Raw genomic sequence first — 24,854 nt, 5'->3', positions numbered from 1 at the left:
GGAAACTACAGAAATTAACAACTCAATATTTTCTTGTAAGCTCTTACCTGATTTTCTGGAACCTCAGTTTACATAAGCTCGTATTGAAAGCTATCACCTAGATCAAAATGATCGTGCTGTTCCATAACCTTGAATGGTAATAATTTCAGTGTTGGCCTAATGCTGCACTAAAGCATATAAACTGTGTCAGATATTGAAATCCACTGACCTTCAGCTGGCTCTCCCCAGCTGAGGTTTTCTTGCCTTGTATTTATTCCTAACGCTCAGATCAGGTATGCAGACCTCCCATTTCACACTGTTAAAGGACTGTGCTGGTTTGTCTCGAGGCTGAAGGTGTAGTGTGCTTCTGTGAGCAGCACAAGCTGTTGTTCAGCTTTTTCAGTGTTTTCCTCGTGTTCTCAGAAGGAAATAGTGAAGTAATGTTGCTATGTTGCCGCAGGGTTTCTCTTTTGTAAGCTGACAACGGCTCATATACCTGGAACACCTTCACTTTTACACTGATCGTTGGCCCAACGACTTTGAATGCTCAAAACAATCACCTCTGAGAGAAATCCTCTGAGAAGGGAGCTTGGGCCGCTATTGTTATATCCTAAAGGGGTGTTGTGATAACAGCTTTGCTGTGGTATTTTTGATAAGGTGGTGTATAAGGGGAGAGGATTCGGTGCCTCAGTGGGGAGAAGTAGCATTTAGAGATGTTAAAGACAGGCAAGTTTTGTTCTGGTGTGGTTTACACCTCACTGTCACTAACACCCCCGCTGCGGCCACGGCTGTATTCATCCCTGTCTTCACAAGCGGAAACACACAGCGCCCGCGCTGAAGAGGACTCGGGGTTTGCCCTTGCTCTCGCTCCGTCCTGCGGGCCCTGGTGAAGGCAGGGGCCGGCGGAGCCGCACCGGTGCGTGCGGCAGGGCCGCGGCTCTCCTCAGCCGTGCGGCAGCACGGAGCACCCCCCATTTCCTCAGATGGAGCGAGGAGCGAACCACAGCCCTCAGCGACGGGGGACAGGGGGAGCTGTAGAATGGATGCTTCCGACCGCGCGCTCCTCCTCTGGGCGCCCCGTCACAGAGCCTGCTGGCCAATAGGGGATCGGCACAGCCCCCACCCGTGCGGTGCGGCACCGGGGGAGCCCCGCGGCCCTTCCAGCCCCCGACACTGTTTGTCCTCGCACGTGCGGCCCGTCACGTGATGGGGAGGGAGCCCAACCCCGTGCGCCCCGTCGTCTCCCCGCCCCCCCTCTGGCGGGCAGCGGAAGTCCGCGGTATCTATGGTTGTGAGGCGGGGTGAAGAGCGTCCTCTCTTCTCTATGGTTGTGGCGGCACCACGGGGCCGACGGGAGGCTGGCGGACTATGTACATTTTTCCTTTATTACCTCACGAGCAGGGAGGAGGCTGCCGGGATAGCGGAGGACCTTCCCTCGGCCTCGCTCCAGTCCTCCAGCTCCCCGCGCTGCCCGGCGGCCCCGGGAAGCCCGGCTCCCGGCCCGGCCGCGGCGGGCCCTGCCTCCCCCCCGCCCGCCGGGCCCGCTTCTCTGGGGAGCCTCGTCCAGGCCCATGGCTCCATGAGGCGGGAGAAGGAGGCTGCGGGGTACCAGCGGCGGCGGCTGGGCTGAGGCGGAGGAGAAGCCGCGTCCGGCCCGGGACGGGTGCAGGAGGTGGGCGAGCCCGGGGAGGGTGGGGAAGAGGCGTGGGGAAGGCGCCGGTATCCGCCCGGCCGGTGGCGGGGAAGGGGTTAATGGCGGCGGGGGAAGGGGGGGAATCCCGCTCCCTGGCGCCCCCTACTGGCGGCTGTTCTGCCCCACCACGGGGGGGCGACTGCAGCCCGCGGGGTGCGCTGCGGGCTCTGCCGGGGCCGTGCTGCCGCCATCCTGGCAACACCGCCGCAAAGTTTGTATCCGAGCGCAAGGGGCTCGTCCCGCCGCGGGGCCGGGCGGCGCGGTGCTGCCCCGGTGCAGCGAGGCCGGTTCGGGAGCTGGGGTACCCCGGGGCCGGTGGCGCAGCGGCAGGCTGGGCCTTTTGCAGCCAGCACAGCTTCGGGCCGCCGTGCACCGGCAGCCCCGGGCAGGGCAGGGCAGTGGGGGCCTCCCGCGGCGGGAAGCGGTGCCCTTCGTTGAAGCCAGCCGTGGAGCTGTGCCGCCGCTTTTGTGAGGCCCCTTGTGCTTGCTGCAGGGGATAGTAAATGGAGGCGATCTCTCCTCTCCCCCTGCCACGTCTCCGGTGTGAAATGAAGAGCTATAGCTTTAAATAGTTTTTCACCCTGAAATGTGGCTGAGCCTTCGGGAGTAACTTGGAAAGGTTCCTCTGTCCCAGCAGCGTCACTGGGACACAGCAGGTAACTTTCACTAGGTACTGAAGAAAATGGTGTGTTCACTTTGTCAAAGTTACAGAGTTTGAACTATTACAGAGTTCAAAGTAAAAATGATAATTTTCACTAGGCCTTGTGAATTGTTCCTAATGAAGATTTTCCTTCTGGAAGGTGAGGGGCAAAGCAAGCACTCCGAGTGCTCGTGTTTTGTGTTAGAGACTCCTAATGATGGCTGGTGAAGCTTCATGGATCAAGTTTGCATTGTCTGCAGGCACAGAGAAGGGAGGGGGTTATCATGCCAGGCATTTCAGTGCATATCACCTATCTCCGGTCTGTATGTGCTCTCAGTTCAGCCATCAGTTAAGTACTTGGAAGAGTTGGAGGGATGTGCTGGGGTTAAAGAAGCAGCAAGAGCTGGAGTGTGACTTCAAGTTCTCCACCGTGTTCTCTGTGATTAACATGCCCGTGCTTTAGCCCCATTGACAGATGGAGGACTGGTTTTTGTGTGTGTGTTTAGATGTCACGGTGGTGTATTACACTCCTTGTTATCTTTGACATGTGGTCCTTGCCTATCATCTTTGTTAATTTTTGTCTGCATAGGCCTTCCTCCGTGTATTTGTTCCACCCCTTCTTGTGATGCAACAGCTAGCATTACCTTCTTTGCAAGCAAAACACTGGGGTTTGTTTGTTTGATTTTCTTAAATACTGTATCTGTTTCCTGCCTTCATCACTTCCCTCTGTTCAGACTGTGCAGTCTTCAGCTCTTCCTCTCCTGCATATCCTGGCTCTACGTGTTTATTTATGAGTGCTATTGATTTACTTAATCCTAGAAAGTGAATGCAGATTCACGAGTTCATGGGGTCTGGAAAACAGTCTGGTGTTTAGAAAATGGAGGTTCTGTGCTTGTAGCTTCTCTCTGTGTCTTGCTTAGGCTAGAGCTAAATCAAGGGCAGAACCCCTGGGACTCCAGCCCTGCAGATGTCATTCGGAGTTGTCACTCTTCTATTGAGAATGGGACAAGGGAATGTACTTGTAGTTGTTCAGTAGCTTGTTTGCCATAGGTGCAGGCACTGACTGGGGGTTCAGGAATGATCTGGAAAAGCAGTGGATAGGGTATATCTGATCTGAAGTCATATTGTCTTTTTTTGTTCTGCTCTCCCAACAGTTTAATTCCCTTTATGGGGAGGTTGGTTCTGTTCGCTTGTTTATTTGGGGGGGGTTGGTGATTAGCCACCTATTGAAGTGTTCAGTACACCTCAGCAATGACTTTACAAATAGGATTTCATGCACGTTGTGTACACACTCTTCCGATCTATATGTAAAACCACTCTACTTGCTGAACTGGCTTTAGGTCTGTATTTGGTTGCACATTGTGAGGGTTTTCTTCCTCTTTTTGTTACTCTGACATCTTAGCAGAAGCAAGGAAGTAGTTGTTGGCTTTTCACCTGTAACTGTTCATTGCTTTTTTTCCCCCTTCCTCCTTGCCAGGGTTCTGCAGTGCTCCAGGCAGCAAGTTGTGAAGCAGGATGGGAAAAAGACGCTGTGTTCCTCCACTTGAGCCCAAGCTGGCAGCTGGCTGTTGTGGGGTAAAGAAGCCCAAATTATCTGGGAGTGGAACGCACAGTCATGGGAATCAGGCCACAACTGTACCAGGCTCCAGTTCAGGTCCTCTTCAGAACCACCAGCACACAGACGGGAATAATGGAAGGGAGAACGTATCTGACTTGACTTTGGGCCCAGGAAATTCCCCAATTACTCGAATGAATCCCACTTCAGGAGCTCTGAGCCCACTTACTCGGCCCAATGGAACTGCCAACAGCACCAAGAACCTGGTGGTGACAGCAGAGATGTGCTGCTACTGCTTTGATGTACTCTACTGTCATCTCTATGGTTTCCCTCAGCCACGACTTCCTCGATTTACCAATGACCCCTAGTGAGTAAATCCATGTGTGGGAGGAAATCTTGGAAACCAGCATCCAGAGCTGTGGTTTGTCTGGGGAGGGATGAAGGGTTTCCTCTGGTGGATGGGAAAACTGGTGTGCGGGGAGGAAGGGGGCTGTTCTGCTGCTTACTTTGTCTATTGGAAACAAAAAGTGATGTGCTGTAAGTGTATGAAAGAGTACCAAATACTCTGTTGTGTTTGTCATTGGAGATGAGTGGAGCTTTGAGGAGTGGCCTTCAAAAGAGAACATGCTTAGCTTGACAGAAAGAGAGTTAGGCAAAATAGGAGGAAGAGTGGCACTTCAGCTCCCAGTCTGCTGTGTTGTGTGAGACGTTGCATACTTTATTAAGGACTGCAAACCCACTTGGTGATAACGCTCTGTTAAAGTTTGCTCTTTTCGTTGTAAACAGATTCCTCTGCAAAAGGTTAACTGGGCTGTGCCTCCCTTGAAAGTGTACTAAAGGAATGAGTGAAACTAAACTCAGAAGTTCCAGAAAACAGTAAAATAATGTCGTTAATTTGAAGAGGATCTTGCTTTTATTTTCAGACACTGTATTGGTGAAGGGGCAGGGGAGATACTTCCTTCTGCAAAGCAGATGGAAAGGAAATAAAGAAGTTGAAATAAGTTCCCTGCTCATCCTGAAGCAAATGCTGAGCCGGTGAGAACTGGATGAGGGTGCACACCAGGGTGCTCAGCTGTCCAACTTAATGGGTTTAACAGGGAAAGGAATACTAGTTGTAGAACTCAAAACGTCTGTTACGAAGATAGTGCTGGTTGGGCAATATGGGGAGAAGTGGAGAGTTAACTTTCAAGGGCGATACAGAGGTTAATAGGAAAGGAGATATGTGTGAGGGGAAGGATTTATGAAGGTATTTTGCTTTGGTGAGATTTAGCTAATGTTTCTTTGAAGGTTGAATGCATGGGTATGGAAATGTTAATGTTGCTAAAGTGTTTGTTGGAAGAATTATATGGGAAAGATCCATGACAGAGACACCTTCTGACGCTCCTCCAGGGGCCACCTCCAGAACAATAGATAAAATAACAAGTTGTTGACATCCTTAATTTAAGTTAATGAATTTTAAATTGATGTAAAGGAACAGTGGCTTAAACAGGTCAAGGACTTTTTCCATGTATTGAATGTCTCCCCACCTCACTGTCTGTCACTGTAGATGTAGGTTGTGCTTCCATGCAGTTATTATCCAAGCAGGATTATGGATACATGTTCTGAATGCTACTGCAGACTAAGCTGTTTAATATTGCAAATACAAGTGAATGGAGAAATACTATGGGCTGGAATACAGAATAGTTCCAGGGACTCCCCAGGCTAAAGTATTTCTGTTGTTGTTTCTCATACCTAAGCTAAGCAGGCTCCTTTTAGAAAATTATGTGTAAGTCTGCTGATTATTTTGACACTTGAAATGCAAAGGGGTTTTTTATTGTTCTGTTCTTTAGTCAATAAGAAAGATGGTTTCATACAGCTCTGTTATTTTGGTGTTAGAGATTCCCAGCTGGATTTTGTGGCTATTCCTGTTGACTAGTTCCACAAAGGGTGTTCTTTCAGGAATATCAGCTGTCTGAATTTGATGCCCAGATTTGAAAAGTTCAAAATCATTCATTGGGCATTTCTGTGCTGACAGTTTGAAAGTCTTGTGTATCAGCACTCCAGAGAAAAAAACACTGCTTCTTTTATTTCCCCTCTGGGCAAATATCAGCATTTACCTGAGTTTTTCTGTGTTTCAGCATTTATGCTGTGGCTTCTAGCAAATAGTTCTATGAACCCCAGGGAAAAGCATGGGGTTTGCTCTCTTGGAAAGCAGCACACAGGGATGATCTGTCACACTTGAGACAGTAATGTAATGAACTTCAAGCCAAATGTTATCAAATACAAGAGTAAGCAAAGTGCAATACAGAAATAATTTGGATTGTTGTCCTTCATAATATAATTTATGTCTATGTAAGAGATCTTTGAACAAAAGAGAGATATATATCAGCAGTCTGTCTGGACAGACAGAAAAGAGCCTGTGGGTGGAAGGAATAGAAAGATGCACAGGTTTGTCCCGACCTATTTCTTGCATAACTGATCTTTTAAAGTCAAAATAGAAGTAGTCATGAAGGTCAGGATTCTACATAAATAGTGCAATAACAAAAGTTAAAGGGTTATTACTTGAAAACCATAGTGAATTGTAGTTACCAGCTTAAGAGATTGGACTATAATTTTGATGGACATGATGGAGCTGGTAAATATCTATGGAATATGTGTGAGCAGTGATGTTCACAAACCACTGTAGAGAAGCTGGCATTGGCAGATTTATAGTTATGTCTGAATTAACTTGGTAATATCCCTTCTGCTATTCAGATTACTGGAAAAAATACAGTCTTGAACCTGTATGGCATACAAGTAGTTAATTGGTTACTTCTTCCACTTCTGTACTTTGAGTTTTTTTAATAGTAGGTGTTACAAACTCGTACTAAAACTACACCGTACAAGTTTCTAATTGCCTTACAAGGCAAATAATAAGGTACTAGCATCATAAAATCTGTACTGTAACAGGTTTTTCCCTGGTAAAAGCTAAATTCTGATTTGAACAAACTATATTTTGCTCCTTAAAAATTCCCTTTGCAGTTGCAATTGGAGAAGCTAGTTTTTAAGTTGCTGGAATTCCCCTAGCAAACCCTCATCAAACCCTCATCAAACACACCTAAGTAGGATGTGGCTGGGGGAGAAATAGTTGCCATCATCAGCTGAGGATAAGACTGTGAAGTACCAGTAAGTGCATTTGGGTGAACATGGGTAAAGGATGGTTGTGGCTTTTCTCAGTACGTTTGGGAAATACACTTCTCAGGGAGGGGCTGTGGAACAATTGACTTAGTGTCAGCCACACCTGCTATTTACTAAGTGCATTTATTCTTCAGATATAGAAAAAACATCTACAGTGAAAATCTTCATAATAGTGAAAATGTATGTACTTGTACAAAATCGTATATCTTTGGGGTTTTTTATGCCTCAGTTGTTATGACTGCAGTGAAAAATTGTTCCAAGTGTGCTTTAAGGTATTTTAAAACATAACGGCCTCCTGAATGCAATTATCCTGTCCTTTCTGATACAATCTCTTCTATTATAGATGCAGAAAGCTGTGTCACAGCTCAGTAGAAACATCCTTCTCCCTTCCCCCCTTTTCTTTTTTCTTTCTTTGGAATGGGAAAGAGGTGAATTGAAAATGCAAACCTGAAATTTGAATTGAAGAAGAGAAGGAGCTTACTTAGAGTTGTGTTCTGTCAGCGATGCTTTTCCTTTTCTCCCTTCCCTTTTCTATTTGGGGTGAGTGTCACATGGGCTAAGTAATGGTTGCAAAACTTCATTTAGATTAAGCTAAATTTCCACTGAGCTTGTGACAGCGTTGCTCAGAAATCTCCTTTGTAAGTTTAGTATCTTTTATCTTTCTAATGTATTTCCTTACACTGTTTCTGTTTTCTGTTTCAATACATGGTAGCTAGATGAAAGTCTAGAGGAGTAATATCCTGCCAGTGCCTTGAGGGGGGTGATGGAAAACTAGAACAGTAAATCCACTGTCTTGGTCAGGTATACATAAGGTGGCTGATGATTGTGGAAGAATGTTTCCACTTCCTCTGTGGGCAGAGTACTTCACAATTATCACTTAAGGGCAATTTGCTATTTTGGGTAGTACTTTTTTGGTCATAGCTGGTAACTAGATCCTGAATGATGGATTTATGTTGTGATAGAGGTTTCTAATTCCATTGTTGCTCTGAGGAGCATCACTGGGCATTGCTTTATCACTGCAGTTTAACTTATGTTCCAAATACTTAGATGTAATAAGCTCTGTTGCCTGTTTGAGAAATCATCCACACTCCATGCTGGTTTTATTGTCGGAACAGAATATCTTACTGTTTTGGGTAATGTTTGCTGCAAAGATACATTGCTTACAGGAGCCTCAAGAGTTTGAGCAAAGTGTCAGATCTCTGCTGTAGAATCAATTAATCTGTCTTTATGTTCTAGAACTCCTGTCAATGTTTGTCTCATCTCAGAGAAATTACTAACACTGTGTGTTTTCTGTCAAATGACTTGCCTTTAAAGTGCAATAGATACCCACGAACTGATGTTTGGAATCACTAATGACTTCTCCATTTATGCTGGTGTTCGAAGTGACCACATCTTGTATTCACTACTCTGTAATCTGAAAAATGTAAGATCATTCACCCTGTTTTTTATAGTTAGGTCAGCAGCATCAGTTGCCTTGCAACATTTTCCAGATGTTCTTGTAGAAGTGCATTGTCCTTTCCTTACCGTGTCTCTCTACAGCTGTTTGCAATTTCACTCACATCTGTAGAAGTGATTTTTTTGCTTTTAATATGATCAGTCATCTTTACCTGTTTACCTCTACTGAATGCTGTTGTCCTGAACTGTTTGTTCTCTGAGGCTTAACCATGGCTTCTACGTTAACAGATTGAAATGAGCCTGCTGAATTTGTGAATCTACTGTTATGCCTGTAAACTCATTATAATGGATGAGCAAATAGAAATCTATGTGAAGTCTGAGTAGTCATAATATTGTGATTTAGATATGTGTTCAACAGGAGGGAGTGTGTGTAATATAAACCAAATGTAACGTAAGCAAAAGAGGTTAGCATAAACTGAGCACTAGGGATGGACCCAGGTTCAGATAAAGTCCTGGAAATATCGGTGAAAAAAACAAAACCAAACCACAACCCGGCAGCCTAGACTGACTTTTTATCCCTTAAAAAGAAAAGCATAGCACAAACCTGATTTGTAGATAATTTGCAGGACGCTTGGGGATCTGTCAGGTTCAGTGGTACTATAAATAAGTAACCTATTGCTCCACCTGTAGGAATTTTTATCTGGGCTGTCATGTAAACTAGTGGGTGCTACTAAGTGAGGCCATTACTCACAGAGGTAATCAGTGGGGTCAAATGACCATATCATTCATCAGAAGACAGCACAGAATCTGGCCAGGAAGGTGTCAATGGAGGGCAAGTTTGGGGAAGATGTTGGGGTTTTGAATTTGAGGATCTGTAGGGTTTTATTATTTCTAGAGAGCAGGTGAGAAAACATGCCTATTGGGGTTTATTAGAGGGAGAGAAAGCAAGTGCATGCATACATACCCTTTTACACCTTGTTGGTCTCCCCTTAGCAACCGGGTGTCTCCAGAAGCTGGAGTATTTCTCTTTTTTGCCTTTCCAGTCCACTCTTTGTGACGTGGAAGACGGGGCGAGACAAGCGGCTTCGTGGCTGCATCGGGACCTTTTCAGCCATGAATCTTCACTCAGGACTCAGGGAATACACATTAACCAGGTAATCTGAACTTAATTATCCAAAGATCTGTAAGGATTCAAGGTTAAGATGCTGGATCACCATGATTCAGTTTTATATGCTTCACAATAAAAGAAACCTGAGAAATGTATGATAGTTAGGGTGAGGTAATACATCAGGATTTAATGGAACATCTTTCCAACTGGTGATTTTTGGTTGATGTTTGAAGGCTAATATGGAACCTATCCTGCATACTAATGCTTTTGACATCCTATGTAGCACATAATTTGTCTCCAGCTGCAGAAAGTTGGAGACAAGCACCAGGAAGCTTGCACTAGTGTGTGCATTCATCATTACAATTCATCACATTAGGAGGTGATGCAAATAACTTTCTCTGCAGTAGCAAAGAGAAATGGTTTCACAGTGGCATAATCAAAAAGGGAATAACTGAGCATCTGGCGCTTTAATGTGGTGCTTGTATTAGGCAATATATATTCTCTTTCCTTTAGTGCACTTAAGGACAGCCGATTTCCACCCCTGACCCGCGAGGAGCTGCCCAAACTCTTCTGCTCTGTCTCCCTCCTCACTAACTTTGAGGATGCCAGTGACTACCTGGACTGGGAGGTGAGAACCAGGTGCATTTGGAACTCTGCATCACTCTCGTTCCGTTCGGGTTCGGGTTAGTACATGGTGATGTGTCTCCTTCGTTACAGAGGTGTATGGGTGTAGGAGGAACTGGGAATAGAAGAAATAGGGCTAGAAAACTAGGAGGGAGGAAGAGAATGAGCCAGCAGTATGCTTTTGGTTGGAGGGAGTCTGAACAGGAATAAGAGAGTGTTAAAAGTGTTCTATGGATTTGGCCCAATAGGAGATGGGTGTAAATACATATATAAAAAACTGGGAAGTATTTTGATACTGGGAAGGAAAAGTAGTTAACAGCAAAAGTATTCTTTTTTAGGACCTTGTCCATGGAAGTGTTTTAGTTCAAGAAGGATTAAATAGACTTTGTGGTTGGGCTCTTTTAGGCATGACTGTTGTAGAGATCCTGTCTTTCTTGCCCAGCATAAGAGATGGAAAGCTGTCAGACTTCTGACAAGACTTAATTCAGGAGAAGCAGCAAGGAGGCTGGTTAGGCTTATCTGGGAGAGGTGTTAGAGGCCCTTTATGCTGCTAAGAGAGCTGTTAGTGGCACCTGCCTGGTAAGGATAGTGAGGAGAGAATGTCTTTATCCAGGCAAAAGCCAAACTGGCCATAGAGAGAGAGTGTTTTGGGAATGACAGCTTGGTCATGGACTCAGTGCTAGCAAACCCCTCTTATTTGGCTATTCATTTCCATCTATAGGTTGGGATCCATGGGATCAGAATAGAGTTCATCAATGAGAAAGGTGTCAAACGCACAGCCACGTATTTACCTGAGGTTGCTAAGGAACAAGGTGGGTTTTGAGATGGCAGCCAAAAATGTCAACACATTGTGTCACAGGATTGGGTAACAGAAATCTATGGATATTGGGTTTGGATTGCCATGCTATCCTCACAGTAGTGCCATGGAGCCACCAGGCTTAATCTGGATAACTGACACCTGATACAGCTGTTTGCTGCTGGGTTTTCATCTGGCCTTTCTCTCATCTCACATCTGTGTGCAGCTGTATCTTAGCATAAAAACGCTTTAGGGCTTAAGAAATAGAGGATCTCAAAGTATGGATCTTCTAGCTTCATTCAGCATTGCATCTTTCCTCTTCTATGTTTCTCCCACCAACTAGGATAACTGCAGGCTGCACAGCACCAACAGGAGAGTCCCTTTCCTCCTTATTCTTTCTAAAGTAGCATCCTCCAGATGAGGGCAGAAAACAGGGCCCCTCTGAAGCACACTTCCCCCTCAAATATAGTAGCGGTCACCATGGTAACTGCTCAAAATATTGCCTCCTTTCCTCCACCTAGCAGAGTGGAGTGGTCGCATCCTCCTGGCTCTGGGGCAAAAGATGAAGGTAGGAATTTTAACTCTGATCTCTCACATAGCAGTGCACTGTGCTATCACTAGAGCATCAGGTTGATCCCAAATTGTCTGTATAAAGAGCTAAGTGTTACCTTATTTTAAGGCTTAAGGAGCTAACCTTGAGTGGTACATAATAAAACAGGTTGGGGTCCCTGCAACAGAAGCAAGGCACAGACCTTTATAAGAAGAGAGGCCGTATGGAAAATGGAATTACTGTTTTATAGACCAGTTCCAATATGAGTTAAAGGCGTTGGCATGTGCAGATAGTGTGCATGCATAAGACCACGAATGTGTTAACAGCTCAAAATTTGCTGTTTAATTGCGTGCTTTTCTAGAAGCCTTTTAATGCATCTCTACTCTTGTTGAAAAATCATTTATATATTGAAACATTTCCCTTACTTCTCCTTTTTAATAGACTGGGATCAGATCCAGACCATAGACTCCTTACTCAGGAAAGGTGGCTTTAAGGCTCCGATTACCAATGATTTTAGGAAAACGATTAAACTCACCAGGTAAGCCAATATATTTGTCGCCTTTTATTTTTGCTTCATAGTGTTTTGTGTGTAATTTAAATAATTTGTGCTTGATGTTAGTCTTCATGCCTCTTTCAACTGAGGGATGTGGTCTGAAAGACAAAATCATAAATGCCATGTGTTAGGCATAAAATCTATATGGAATGAAGTGTGATATGTTCAGTCTCTTCAGGATTGAACTTGGCATTTTCTAAGAGAAATGCCACTGGTTTTAATGTTATCATACACATGAAAGATCAAAAGAACCTTTGCAAGTGAAAAAGGTGGATTTTTCTCTGTCTTTACAATGGGCTTCCCTTTCTCATTGTGCTCATCTGTGGATGTTGTAGCTATTTGGAGGTGACAGCTGTCTTGAAACCCACCCACACTCATATTTGGCTAGTTTTCAGAATTTGCTCGCTTTTCTATACCCCACAGCTGTCCAATGGTTTCAGCTCCCTTTATATTAGTAAAAATTGGGACATTCTGGTTTTGTATAGAACCATTAATTTATCAGGTCGTTCCTTACCTCTGGAGAATGAAGTGGTTATGCAGGGTTTGGGGTTTTTTTTACAGGAGAGGACAGGATGAAGGTTTCCATTCAAATCTGGTGTAACGTGGACTTAGTGCTGTTCACAACCACTTTGAAGTTCATACTTTAGAAGCAGTTGGAAACCTCTGGTCTCTCAGAAGGGACTTTAGGTTTTGTAATTCTGACTGTACAGCATGGACCAAGTCACATACATGTGACTCCCCTTTACCCAACTCCATAATTTTCATTACTAACTTTTCAAAGGTGAAGACAACCACACAAGTAAGTAATAGTGAAGTACTGGTTGTTTAGTCTCTGAAACTGAGTCTTCTCCTGGAAAACTCTTTGTGTCCCTTTTTTTCCACAGCAAGTGAATAAAAGGAATATAAATGGATCATTTGTTTCCTGTGTACTGCTTCAGGAGTCTCCTTAATTATGATTGCCTTGAATAGGGCTCTACTTTTTGGGACAGTGAAGATAATTCAAGCTTATTCAGACTGTTGTATGAGTCAATACCAAACAAAACCAAGTAATTTTTGAAGTTAGTAGGATTCCTCTTGGTGGCTACTGGCTGTGAGCTAAAAGGTGATCTGGGATGAATGTTTTTATGCCTAGTCCCTTCATGTTGCGTAGTCTGTTTACATTATTTTTTCCTGTGCTGTTCCCATAGGTACCGCAGTGAGAAGGTGACAATCAGTTATGCAGAATACATGGCCTCGCGTCAGCATTGTTTCCAGAATGGCACTCTTCATGCCCCCCCCCTTTACAATCATTACTCCTGACACACGGCTGCATGACCAGTCCCACTCCCCAGTTGCTGCCAACAGCTACGACATCATTGGGGCAGATGCCTCCTCTTCCTGGTCCAGTTACTTCTATTACTGCACCATTTTATGATGCTAGCTTCCGTTGCCAAGTCTGCCTTCCAGCTGACCTGGGGGGATGATGAGAGCATGACAGAACTTCAGGGGCCCAAGCCTTATCTCAGCCTTCCCTCTGAATGGGGGTTCAGTTGGATTGGGGCTCCATGCCTATGAACTGTCGTGAGGTGCAGAAGACCTCTCTGAGTGAAAGTGCCACTTCGGACTGATGCGTTCTTGTGTATTACCAACACTTTGGAATCTTGAGCTGTTTGTTATGGAAGCCCCCCAGATCAAGTAGGATCATTCCCCCGGCAGTCTGGGCAACGGAGTCCAACAAAACATTTTTTAGGTTCTTTCTAAGTTTTTTTTTAATCTCTTGTATCTGTCGTGTACTGAGAGCTGATTGCAGTCCCCACACATCACAGGTAGACATTATGATACTTGGGGAGGGTTGAACATCTGAGTAGCACCCCATCCTCACAGGCAGAAAACACTTAAAAGACATGAAAAGCCTTTGAATGGTATTGCAGATGAATTAATTATTTAAATAAGAAGGCTTATTTGTCAGATCCCACTGAGGGATGGGTTTCTAGAAATCCTCTTGGTTTACAGTTTTCTGGGTTTTTTTAGGCAGTGCTTTGTAATGCAGCCTGCTATGAAACAGAACGCTGTTAATCCTGTAAGAGAGCAGCATGGCACATGCTGTGTGTGCATAGGATGAGTTACTTGAGTGTCCCTGGACAGTCTGCTCTGTTGCAACCAAGTGTTGTGCCCCAACATTTGTAACAGCCTGATAGATGAGGGATGGGGAGGGCATTGGCTGTAGTCATACAAGAGAGACTAGTGACTGAAATCTGTTTAGCTAAAGTCTCGGGGACCTTCCTTTTGATAGGACAGCCACTTTCTCTGATGTGACTACTGACCTTTGAGAACTGCTAGTATTCCACTTTATAGCAGGCCTATAGAGAAGAGCTGTGTAGTTTAACTGGTAAGTTATTATCTTACACAGTTTGGTCATTACCACATTAGGGCAATGAGTGTGGAAACCTGTATTACCCAGAGTGTGTAAAACTCGTATGCATCCCTTGTTTCTTCTCCCATCATTGATGATTACAAGAAATACTTTCTCCTAAAAGGAAGTGAAGTTATCCAGTTGTTATTCTGCAGTGTCATTAAGGGATGTCATGAACTCAGTGATGGATGGCCAAATGTAATTTGTGGGGGCTTGTTTTGTTTTCCAAGTTTCTGTACAGTCAGCAATGATCGGGAAAGAAAAAACAAGTGCATAGCAAGAGTAATGGCTGTTTGGTTGCGTATATCTTTAAAGCTTTCATGTATGTGGTAATGATGGCTTTTAAAACTGACTGGTGTTTGAAGCCTGAAATTGTCTTCTGGCATGGCAGGGAATAGGGCTGGTAAAAAGCTCAGAACTGCATGCTGCTGCTCTTTCTGGTCCTAGAGAAACACACAGAATTGTGCAGTTTTGCTTCATGTTGGTGTAATATCCTCCTGCTGGAGAAGAGAGACGTGAGGGAAAGGAGGGGGTCCTATTCTGGATAATGGTGCAATATTGACCCAGCTTTCCTCCTGTACTGGGTCATCCTTATAAATTGCCACTTTTCCCTTGTGATGTTGTTGAAAAGCAATTGAAAGTTAAGGGATTGTTTCTTCATTTCCTGCTGCTGAGAATAAATCGGTCTTGTTACAAACTCGAGTGGTTTGTAATTACTCTCCCAGGTGCCGTGTAGTGATGGGCGAGGGTGGGGTCAGCTCTGGACATGCCATTCAACTTTCAGCTGTCAAACAGTATGATACATAGGGCTACACACATTACTGTTCAAGTGTTCTATGTTAGAATTTAATTTCTAAGAGGTTTAAAACAAGCAAAAAAATGGTGCTAAAATTTCACCCCTGAGCACGCTCAGTGAGACTGGTCATGCAGGCATATAGTGCCAGGCTTTTCAACAGTATTGTTTCTTTTTCCAATGTTTGCCCTGTTCTGTGTCTTCAACAGTGTATAGTGTTTCCTGATTTAATTTTATTTGAATAGGGGATATCTAAGGGGTGGGGTGGGGAGGGTTAGCTGTCATTTTTAAGAACAGGATTTTAGGATCGAGTGACTTGGTTGGTTGAAGCCTGAAGTGGGCTAGGTGGTCTGGGACTGGGGAAGTGTTATCCGCTCCCACTTCCATTTCCCCACTCAGCCTGTTTAAGAAAACAAAAACGCCTCTAAATATGTACTGTGTTCTTGTCTTGTTGCAGTGAGAAAAGAAGTTGGCAAATCAGAAACACTGGTCTGCTGCCTAAGAAACAGGCCCTCGCAGCTTTAATCCCGTAAGGGCCCAGCTGTAAAATCAGTTGAAAAGTGTGTCAGTAATCAAGTTATCTCAGAAAAACAAAAGCATGACAAGGACATGTGGTCTCAGGAAATAATCCCATTTCTAGATCATTACATGGCAGCTATGCATAAGGATGGAAGAGATGAGCTAGAAACAAAATGTGCTTTGAGTTGTCTTGAGATGGAGGTGACCAAGATCAGTGACCAGTTGATGTAAGAATTTCTCCACGGTTATTTGGCTGGGATTGCAGGTTAGAACTGCTCCTTTTCAAAGCAACTGCTACCTGCTTTGATCTGGGCTTAACTCATCCTTAGGAGCAAGTGCCTTTTGGTCTAGAAGGGCTTATTCTCATGACAACCACAACTGAGAAATAATCTCACTGCAATTATGAATTGTCTTTGTTTTACAGTAACTACAGGAGAATGTCTTTGATCACTGGAGTCTGTCAGTGTTGGAATGTTGCCACTGTGAGGTTCTTTACTTTTTTCTTTTTCCATAATGTTCAACAGTTAATCTCAGCTGAGGCCATTTCAGTTTGGGAACGTTTTATAGTCAAAATATCACATATCTACAATTTATCAGTGAAAAAAATCTGTAGGAGAATCTAAGGGTTCATTTTAACCTTTGCACAGAATGATTTGTTTTCATAGTACATTAACAAACATCTGCAATCTTCACTGACTATTAGTGCTGTTTTCTGTTTGTATTCTGGAAACTACATGTTGTTTTGTTGGGGTTTTTTTGGTTAATTTATTTCCTTAAAGCAGGAGACCTCTTTTGACCTTCAGTGCAGAGATGTCAGACCAATTCTTTGTATTACACTTGGTTGCCTCCTACCTATATAATAACTTCTGAGTGTAAATAATTGAACTCTATCCTCTAATGAAGTATTGTAGAGAATAAATCATAATGGATAAAGACTATTTGTACTGTCCTTTTTATGTTTTCTCAGAGCCTTTATGGGGGATAAGGTGAAATCTTTCTCGTCAAAAAAGAACAATACAATACATGTATGAATACCAGACCTCTACATTAGATTAAATGTTCAGAGCCAGGGGGGTTGACAGAATGGGATGAGAGCTGTCTGGAAGCATAAAACAGTCAAGACAGGCTCATTGGAAGAAAGCTGAGGAAAAATAGTAGGGAAATGTAGCAACAAAGATTAAATATGTTTTAATAATAATGGCACAGCAAAGTATCTTTGTATCCTGAAGTGATGTTTGCTTGACAATAACTCTCTGTTAGATGTCATGATGGGAAAACAAATAAAGCACATACATACAGAATTCTGTGTTGTACTGAAAACCTTGAAATTCGAAACCTGGCTTAAACTTCCAGACTTGTTCTTTGTTCTTTGCCATTTTAAAAGGAACTAATGAAAATAAATTATCTGCACTTCATAGGTCGTAGTCTTCAGATGACTTCAACGTTTGATTTCAGGAAAAAGCAATGCCTATCTTTCTAAATTCTTGCTAAATATTTTCATGTTTGGGAAATTATCTATTGATTTGTGTAATGTTTGGGGTTGGGTTTTTTTTTTCATATGTTTTCAGGTCATTGTGCATTTTTTATCTATGGCAGAACCTACATTTCCTGTATGGGTTCTTGAGAAGGACAGCCCTGAATATCGATCAAGAACAGGTACACCCATCAAAACCCCCAACCAAACCACGGATAGTTTTGACTTAAGTCTGTCTGAGAGGCTCATTTACTTCAGTGCAACTACAAAGCAAAACCACATTTTCAGAAAATACACTTCTGGTACTAGTAGTGCTAGGAAGTAAATCCCCTATGTAATATGAGGAGCGCGCTGAGGAGGCCTCTGGTGCTAACATGATTTCCAAGTGGCTCGCTATAGATTCTGAAGTTAACTGTATAATCAGCTTGCACTGTTGTCATGTGTCCAGGCAATTTATCAAGTATATTTTCTCAGCTTTGTTCCTGGCTAGAATACAGTGACTTACTCATGTATTTTTATAGCATTTTTTTTCCTTACTTGATTGTTTTAGTTTCACGTAAACCAGATTTGGTCAGACATAAAGTCTTTGTGCAGTGTCTCATCAGAAGTTCCTTCATGCATGTTGCTTTCTGTGACTGCAGTAACACTCGGCAGCTCACACTGACAATTAAGCCAGGTTAAAAGGGCATACATATGACTGCACACTGAAATAGTTCAGTCCAGACTAATATAAACCAGGATAATTCTCCAGAAAACACTTCCTTCTGTTTGAAATAAGAAACAGGGATTGGCCATTTAGCACTCACTCCCTTTTAAAAACAAATTACAGAAAGGTTAGAAATTTCTACAAGGTAACTTCAAATGAAGAATATTTGAGGATTTTTATTCTAAACACACAAAAAAAATACTTTTTTTTGGACAAAATTTATACTATAAGCTACTCTATTGTGAGTGAGAAATGCCGCTTCTTGAAGATTAAAACTAACACCCCCATGACTCAATAAATTAATATTTATACTGACCTATGTATTTTGAGGATTGCTCTCAAACTGAATTGTAGTAGTGGGATAGAGCAGTAGGATTGGAAAGTTCCTGAACTTTTGCTACAGTCTGGGAAAAGATGACCTGTGAATATGTTTGATGATCACTCTCAAAACACAGAAAGCCCAAAAGACTATTGTTACTGTGTTCCTTAAAACACATATGTAACTCTACTAGTTGACCAATATCCAGATTATTGAACCATGGTTTTTTATCTTCTTTATAGTCAGCTAGACTACTCCTAAATAAATTCTGACATTAATTATATATTGTGCAAGCAGTTGATAGTATGTTTAGATGTCATTATATATGTATTTTAAAACTTAACAAATCGTGCAGGAGCCAGTTTTGCATTCAGAGGCTTATTATCGCTTCATTACTGTTATTAATATGATTTTATATTGCTCATACATGTTCATTAAAGTTTTGGATAGATAATTTTAAAAGGAGTAAAAATAAACACAGGTAAGATGGTATGAAAACCTAAACCTGAAGAGTTACAGTTTGAGAACACAGATGAAAAAGCATGCATCATGTGCTCTTACGGCAAACAGTGTTCTGAGCTGGTGATGTTACCTCCCAAGAGACTACTCCTATCACATGCTAGAGATGTTGGTGAAAATGAAAAGAGATTAAGGTTTCAATATCCTAATCTCATCAATTTTAATCCATTATATTTTTTAACAACTGTGTTGGAGCATTTAGTTGTTGCTGCGTCTGTTTTTACATTATGTCAATGTGGAAATTACCATAGTAGATCTGTCTAACAATCCACTACCTAATAATGTGACTCCAGCAAGTCAATATGTTTTATCCTGAAATATGGAATACTAGAGGCTCTGTTTCATGATAAATTACATTGGGCCAAGTCTTTTTTTAATCAGTTCATTTTAGGATGCAACCTGTAAATATGCCTGGATCTTCCTATAGTCATTCACTTTATTTTAACCTAGCCTGTCTTCCTTCTTTATGCACACTTTGCAATCGAGTTGATAAGTACTGGAACAGTCATTATTAGTGAGGAGGAAGCCAGTGCATTTTAAAAATAACAAAGAAAAAGTCAGGCACTCTGTTAAGTTTACGTTGTTGCAGTAGCTGAACAATATTTACTGTGGTTTTTAGGTTCAGGGGCTATTATTAAACTGTGGGGGGATCAGGTTCTATTTAGGAATGCTCTTATTTGTCTCTTGTTTGACCCTTGAGACCTTAACCAAACCTATTGGTGATAATGAACCTTTCATGATAGCTTCTTTAGCTGTACCTATAAACTCTTGCAAGTATCTGTCTTCTCTTAATGGTATTTGGTTTTGTATGCTTAAGTAGAACAAATCCTTGGGCAGGGGACGGACCCCCAAAACAAGAAAGATGAAATTAGTAACTTCTGCAAGCTACCTGCTGCTCTGAGAATCATGAGGTTCTAAGTAGATTGAGTGAGAAGCCATGAGGATTCCAAGTGATTTCAAATGCTGCTCTCATCAGTCTGGCACGGATTTCCTTGCTTTCCTGTAAACCTAATTGAATTTGTTTAACTTGCCAGATGTTCCCTGAGATATTTTCATTCCATGTTCCTGAACATCTTTCTGCTAGTACCACTCGGCAAACCAGTTTTTCAGTCAGTTTTCCTGCCGTGCTCATTTGTCTAGGTAAGGAATGTTAAAAACTTATTACTTGATCCTTTCATGTTCTTACAGTTTGTGTTGAATGCATTCCTTTCCCCAGCACGCAGGAAACGATTCACCTAGGCACAGATGCAAGTTGACGATAACAGGGGTGATTTCATCATAAATCCTCCAACAGCCTATTTTTACCTTTCTTTAAGGACGCAGGATGACATGGTAAGGTCTGATAAGATGATTACTTGAGGAGTCTTAGGCTGGTTTGGCATTTACATGTGAGGTCTCCAGGGAAAATACTACTTCATAGGTTATTTTGCCTGCACAGTTCCAATAACATAGTGTTGGGAGAGCTGTCACCATGTTCAGCTTGCCTATGACTTTCAGCGGTCTGGAAACTGCTCCTGGACAGCCTGTAACAGTAGCTTCCTTTCCAAAGTGCGTGATTTATGATATCCATACAGACTGAGGTGTATTAACCACAGGGAGCTCGATAGAAATCGTGATACAGACAGTTAACACTCTTCCTCAGGTCAGGGTTTGCTGTCTGGCTGCAGGATGCCCTGGTAGCCGAACGGAGCAGGCTGGATCTCTGTGATTCACTAGTGGTGTGAACCCAGCCTGGTGAAGATCCATCTGCTGTGCAGTCTGATGAGGGGGACCGGCACAGCTTAGAGCTCTTCATCTATCTCCTGACCGACCGAGCAGAAGGAGCGTTCTCCGTGTTTGCTCGTGTGAAAGCCGGGCTGGGGGGTTCCCTCACACACACAGCCTGCGTTTTCAGACCGTGGGCTGTGCCCGCCGGCACTGCTCCTCCCTCCCTCCCTCCCTCCCGCCCAGCCCGGCCCAGGCTCGCCCCGCCTCCTGTCAGCGCCAGGCGGCTCCTGGGCAGCATCTCCCCCTGGCGGGCGGCGGGGCTTCCGGTGCGGGGGAAAGGATGGCGGCGGGCGGAGGGGACCCGCGGGCGGCAGACGTGGAGGAGGACGCCTCGCAGCTCGTCTTCCCCAAAGGTGCGCTCCGCGGGCCGGCCGAGCGGGGCCGGCGAGGGCTCAGGGCGGGCAGCTGGCGGGGTGTGGAGCGCGGTGCCCGTGCGTCGCTTCCGTTAGGGGAGGAGCGCTCCGCTCCCCACCGCACCGGCCTTACAGCGTCTTCCAGTGCTGAAGGGGCTACAAGAAACATGGAAGGGGGGCTTTGGACAAGGGGAATGGTTTTATCTTGCCAGAGGGGAGATTTAGATGAGCTCTCAGGCAGAAGCTCTTCCCTGTGAGGGTCCTGAGGCACTGGCACAGGGTGCCCAGAGAAGCTGTGGCTGCCCCATTCCTGGCAGTGCTCAAGGCCAGGTTGGACACAGGGCCTTGGAGAAACCTGCTCTAGTGTGAGGTGTCCCTGCCTCTGGCAGGATGTTGGAACTGGATGAGCTTTAAGGTCCTTTCCAGTCCAAACCATTCTGTGATTAAGAAGGACCCTGTAATCTGCGAAGATATGTCTGTTCTTATTTGGACTGCTGTTCGTGCATACAGGAATTAAAACAAAAACCCTATCAGGGTATAGTAAAAAGACTTTTTGTTTTCTATAACCGTTACTTTTTCATCGATGTTTCTTGACGTAGGAACAGTGCAGTGTCTTAGGAAACCAGCTTCTCAGATCCTGCGTTGTAACTAGGGGCACTAATAGGCTGTGTATGCTTTTCAGAAAACTGTTTAGTATAAATTCCAGAGCTGTGCTTACACCTCAGAGCAGTTCTTGAGGAGAAGGAAAAAGAAAATGGCATCGTGCTGCATTGGTTTTTAGTTATGAACAAAAGCATAGTCCTGAAAGACAGGTTTTGTGGATGTTTTACATTAAAATCTGTAGCTTACCCGTGTGCAGCCCAAGTTACTGTACCACTCTGTATGAAAGAAAGGTCCTCAGTCCCTTTCTACGCTTGCCCGGTATCTGACTGCCTTTATAAAACAGTGCTGAAGGGCATCTCGGGATGCAGTCTGTGATGCTGATGCCCTGAACAGCTCATACTGCTGGTGTTGAAAGACCTTGTTATTGCAATAAATACAGCAATAATGAACAAAAGAGAGTTGACTAAAAGGGGGGGGAGGGGAAATCTGTTAAGATTGATTACAACTTCTTTTCTGATGATAGAATTTCAGCAGGTCAGTTAATATTTGATGTAAATGAAGCCTTTTTTTATACATTCAGCAGCATCCACATTTACTTTAAGAATTCAGAGGCTTCCAAAGGTTGCAGGCATCACTTCTGAATTTTGGGGGTACTACAGTTGTAACTATTTTTCTCTAAAACAAGTAATATTTCACTTAAGTTCTGCCAAAAGTCAGTGAAAGAAAAAAAACATTGCAAAAATGTGACAAATCAGAAGGTTCCAGCTGCAAATGTAAAATGGTCAAAAAGACAAACACATAGGACTGTTACTCAAAGTACTGTCATTTTTACCAGCATTTTCAGTATTGCCGCCCAATCACAGGTGAAAGGGCTTGCACAATTGCCCTGAGACACGCTGTTCATTTCCTTATTGCCAGAAGCTAAACTTACACACAAAGCCTCTGTAAATGGACTTCTTCTTCATCTGTGCTTTCCCTTTTTCTTTCCTGCTGGTGTTCACTCGTTCAAATGTAGAATTTGAAACTGCAGAAACTCTTCTAAATTCAGAAGTACATATGCTGCTTGAGCATCGTAAGCAACAGAATGAGAGTGCAGAAGATGAGCAGGAGCTTTCAGAAGTCTTCATGAAGACCTTGAACTACACAGCGCGCTTCAGCCGCTTCAAAAACCGGGAAACCATTGCCAGCGTGCGTAGGTGAGTGGAAGAGTTAGGGTGTAAGAGTATACTGGAGAACTTGTTGTATATTATTGATGCTGCTTTAGGAAAGTACAATTCAGTGGTGTTTCTTTATTTGTACTATAACTCTGAATCTTGTCTTTTCTGAAGGGGGCAGAAATTTGATCATAGTTCTTCATGGAGTGCTGTACTTTGTCTAAGCCAAGCCTCCTGACTGGCTTTGTTTCCAGTATTTATATGACAGCTGGTTGTGTTAAACAGGAGGATTTTGTGGACTTCGTAGAGTGATAGGGGGAAGTGAACAGATGTGACTGTTTTTTTAATCTACGCAATTATGTAATGAGTCTTTCCTCCTGAAAAAATCATTGGCTTCAGTGCCAAAAGCAGAATGAAGAAAATAGATCTATTTGGTTTAGTTTATACCCTTTTCTGTTTCTTTCTTTCTTTTAATTTCACCAAGTTGTTTTCTTTCCTTACAGTTTGCTGCTCCAGAAAAAGCTCCATAAATTTGAATTGGCATGTTTGGCTAACTTGTGTCCAGAGACAGCTGAGGAGGCAAAAGCTTTGATTCCTAGGTAAGCGTTATGTATTGTAAAAAGACTGCATGGTACTTTTTCATCATCTAAAGTCAGCTACGGGCAGATGTGCTCCCTGTAGTGCAGTTCTGTTGATGGAAACACTTCTGGTCTCGATCTTTCTTCACCTGCCCATTGATATGACCATGAGGCACTGTTTGTAAGTGTCCCTAATGCACTTCAGACAATGTTACTAGATTAAATGTAAACAGCTTAAGTTGGGGGTCTTAGTCCACCCAGCTGTGGTTGTATTTGTTGGGTTTTTGTTTTGTGGGTTTTTTTTTTCTTCCATTGGAGCAAATGACAGTGCTCCTATGAACTTTATAGATGATGTACAAGCAGTAATTTCTTCCTGTTTTGTTATCTCATGGCCTGAGATAGAGGAGGGAACAGAACATTCAGCTGAATTACTGTTTCTTCTTCACACACTGAAGATTTCATAGTGAAACTGGTTTTATGAGCATGTGGCTACAACGGCTTCATTTAGAGTCTGTTTAAACCTACCCCTGCCTTGCCTTTTTGATTAAATGTTTTGAAATCACTCAGCAGAAGGTTCTGGGCAGGATGGAGTTCTGTCACTTAGAGAGGAGGCACTACATAGGGGTTAGAGTGGTATTTGTACAGTAACATTGTACCACAATGGTGGTACCACACAGGTGGGTGATGATGCTGTTGAGACTGATGGAACAGAATTATGGCTGTCTGAAATCAATCTAGTGGACGAGATTACTTCTGAAAGCTTTCATGTATCCTCATTGTTCTTATCTTGCAGCCTGGAGGGGCGGTTTGAAGATGAGGAATTACAGCAGATTCTTGACGACATTCAGACTAAACGCAGCTTCCAGTATTAAGGTTAACACTCAGCCCCTTTATCTGAACAGGAAAATGTGGGAACTTGGGCTGTGTCTTAGTCCTCTGGACCAGCCTTGCTTTTGGCTGAGTGAGGGGAGTTAGGGATACAGGGTATTCCAGTGCTGTGTCATCCATAGGTGCATTCAGACTGGAGATCAGTGTCATCATTTTGGTTTGTTTCACATGTGTGTCAGCAAGGGTGCCTGTATTGTGAGAGCCAAAGAACCTGAAAAGCCTTTTCCCAGTGGCTCAAGTATTTGTTTCTTCCAAATCCCTCTCCCTGATTTAGAAATTTTTAATGTGATTCTGTTTTCTTTAGCAGAAATGTAGATGTGAATGTTTTTTTTGGTGAAGAGATGGAGATGGAGAAACTTGTCCTTGGCTCTCAGGAGGCTTGGTGATGGGTGGCATCAATTTCTGTTATGGTTTCTTTTTTTATTGTTTGACCAGTGCACTGGACTTTTACAGCTTCAGTAATTTCCTATTATTGTTTAGTGTAAATTAAAAGATATTTCTAATTAAGGCTATGTGGTTCATAAACACTGGGTACATATTATCATTTTATTAATGAGGACCCTTTTTGTTAAACATATCCTGTGATGGCTCTTGGTGGTGGAGCCTGTGGGAGTGGCACACTCAGTGTTACCTTAGCTCAGAAGTGGGAATTGGCAACCATCGCAGACTGTTAGCTTTTAGTTAGGGTAAAATTCTTACTCAGCCCTCTCAAATTCTTTAGTAATTGTACCACCACACCT

General features: G+C 43.3%; 2 protein-coding genes across 3 annotated transcripts; both read left to right on the top strand.

Annotated features, from left to right (window-relative positions):
- The first annotated feature begins 1,328 nt into the window (after positions 1–1,328).
- Positions 1,329–16,688, top strand: AMMECR1L (AMMECR1 like). Of its 2 annotated transcripts, none has more exons than XM_034063453.1 (7): positions 1,329–1,651; positions 3,790–4,234; positions 9,462–9,572; positions 10,040–10,154; positions 10,872–10,962; positions 11,938–12,034; positions 13,237–16,688. In XM_034063453.1, exons 2-7 carry the CDS (start codon positions 3,828–3,830, stop codon positions 13,346–13,348), a joined length of 933 nt encoding a protein of 310 aa, XP_033919344.1. In that variant the 5' UTR covers positions 1,329–1,651; positions 3,790–3,827; the 3' UTR covers positions 13,349–16,688. The 2 variants fall into 2 exon arrangements, with proteins under 2 accessions (XP_033919344.1, XP_005154021.1); XM_005153964.4 differs by lacking the exon at positions 1,329–1,651 and adding an exon at positions 2,217–2,328.
- A 4,112-nt stretch (positions 16,689–20,800) lies between these two features.
- POLR2D (RNA polymerase II subunit D) lies at positions 20,801–24,639 on the top strand. The gene is made up of 4 exons (XM_005153965.3): positions 20,801–20,891; positions 22,510–22,690; positions 23,152–23,247; positions 24,020–24,639. Exons 1-4 carry the CDS (start codon positions 20,819–20,821, stop codon positions 24,096–24,098), a joined length of 429 nt encoding a protein of 142 aa, XP_005154022.1. The 5' UTR covers positions 20,801–20,818; the 3' UTR covers positions 24,099–24,639.
- Positions 24,640–24,854: the final 215 nt, after the last annotated feature.

This window comes from Melopsittacus undulatus, chromosome 6 (genome assembly GCF_012275295.1).
Source record: "Melopsittacus undulatus isolate bMelUnd1 chromosome 6, bMelUnd1.mat.Z, whole genome shotgun sequence".
NCBI classification, from domain to species: domain Eukaryota; kingdom Metazoa; phylum Chordata; class Aves; order Psittaciformes; family Psittaculidae; genus Melopsittacus; species Melopsittacus undulatus.
The sequence above is the reverse complement of the archived record's forward strand: the minus strand, read 5'-3'. Positions and strand labels throughout refer to the sequence as shown.

Bases quoted from the DNA above. Each gene is read 5' to 3' on its own strand.
- AMMECR1L (XM_034063453.1), top strand. From the start codon at position 3,828: ATGGGAAAAAGACGCTGTGTTCCTCCACTTGAGCCCAAGCTGGCAGCT. The intron at 10,963-11,937 runs GTGGGTTTTGAG...CCTTTTTAATAG, and splicing joins TGAGGTTGCTAAGGAACAAG to ACTGGGATCAGATCCAGACC. The intron at 12,035-13,236 runs GTAAGCCAATAT...CTGTTCCCATAG, and splicing joins AAAACGATTAAACTCACCAG to GTACCGCAGTGAGAAGGTGA.
- POLR2D (XM_005153965.3), top strand. From the start codon at position 20,819: ATGGCGGCGGGCGGAGGGGACCCGCGGGCGGCAGACGTGGAGGAGGAC. The intron at 20,892-22,509 runs GTGCGCTCCGCG...GTTCAAATGTAG, and splicing joins GCAGCTCGTCTTCCCCAAAG to AATTTGAAACTGCAGAAACT. The intron at 22,691-23,151 runs GTGAGTGGAAGA...CTTTCCTTACAG, and splicing joins ACCATTGCCAGCGTGCGTAG to TTTGCTGCTCCAGAAAAAGC.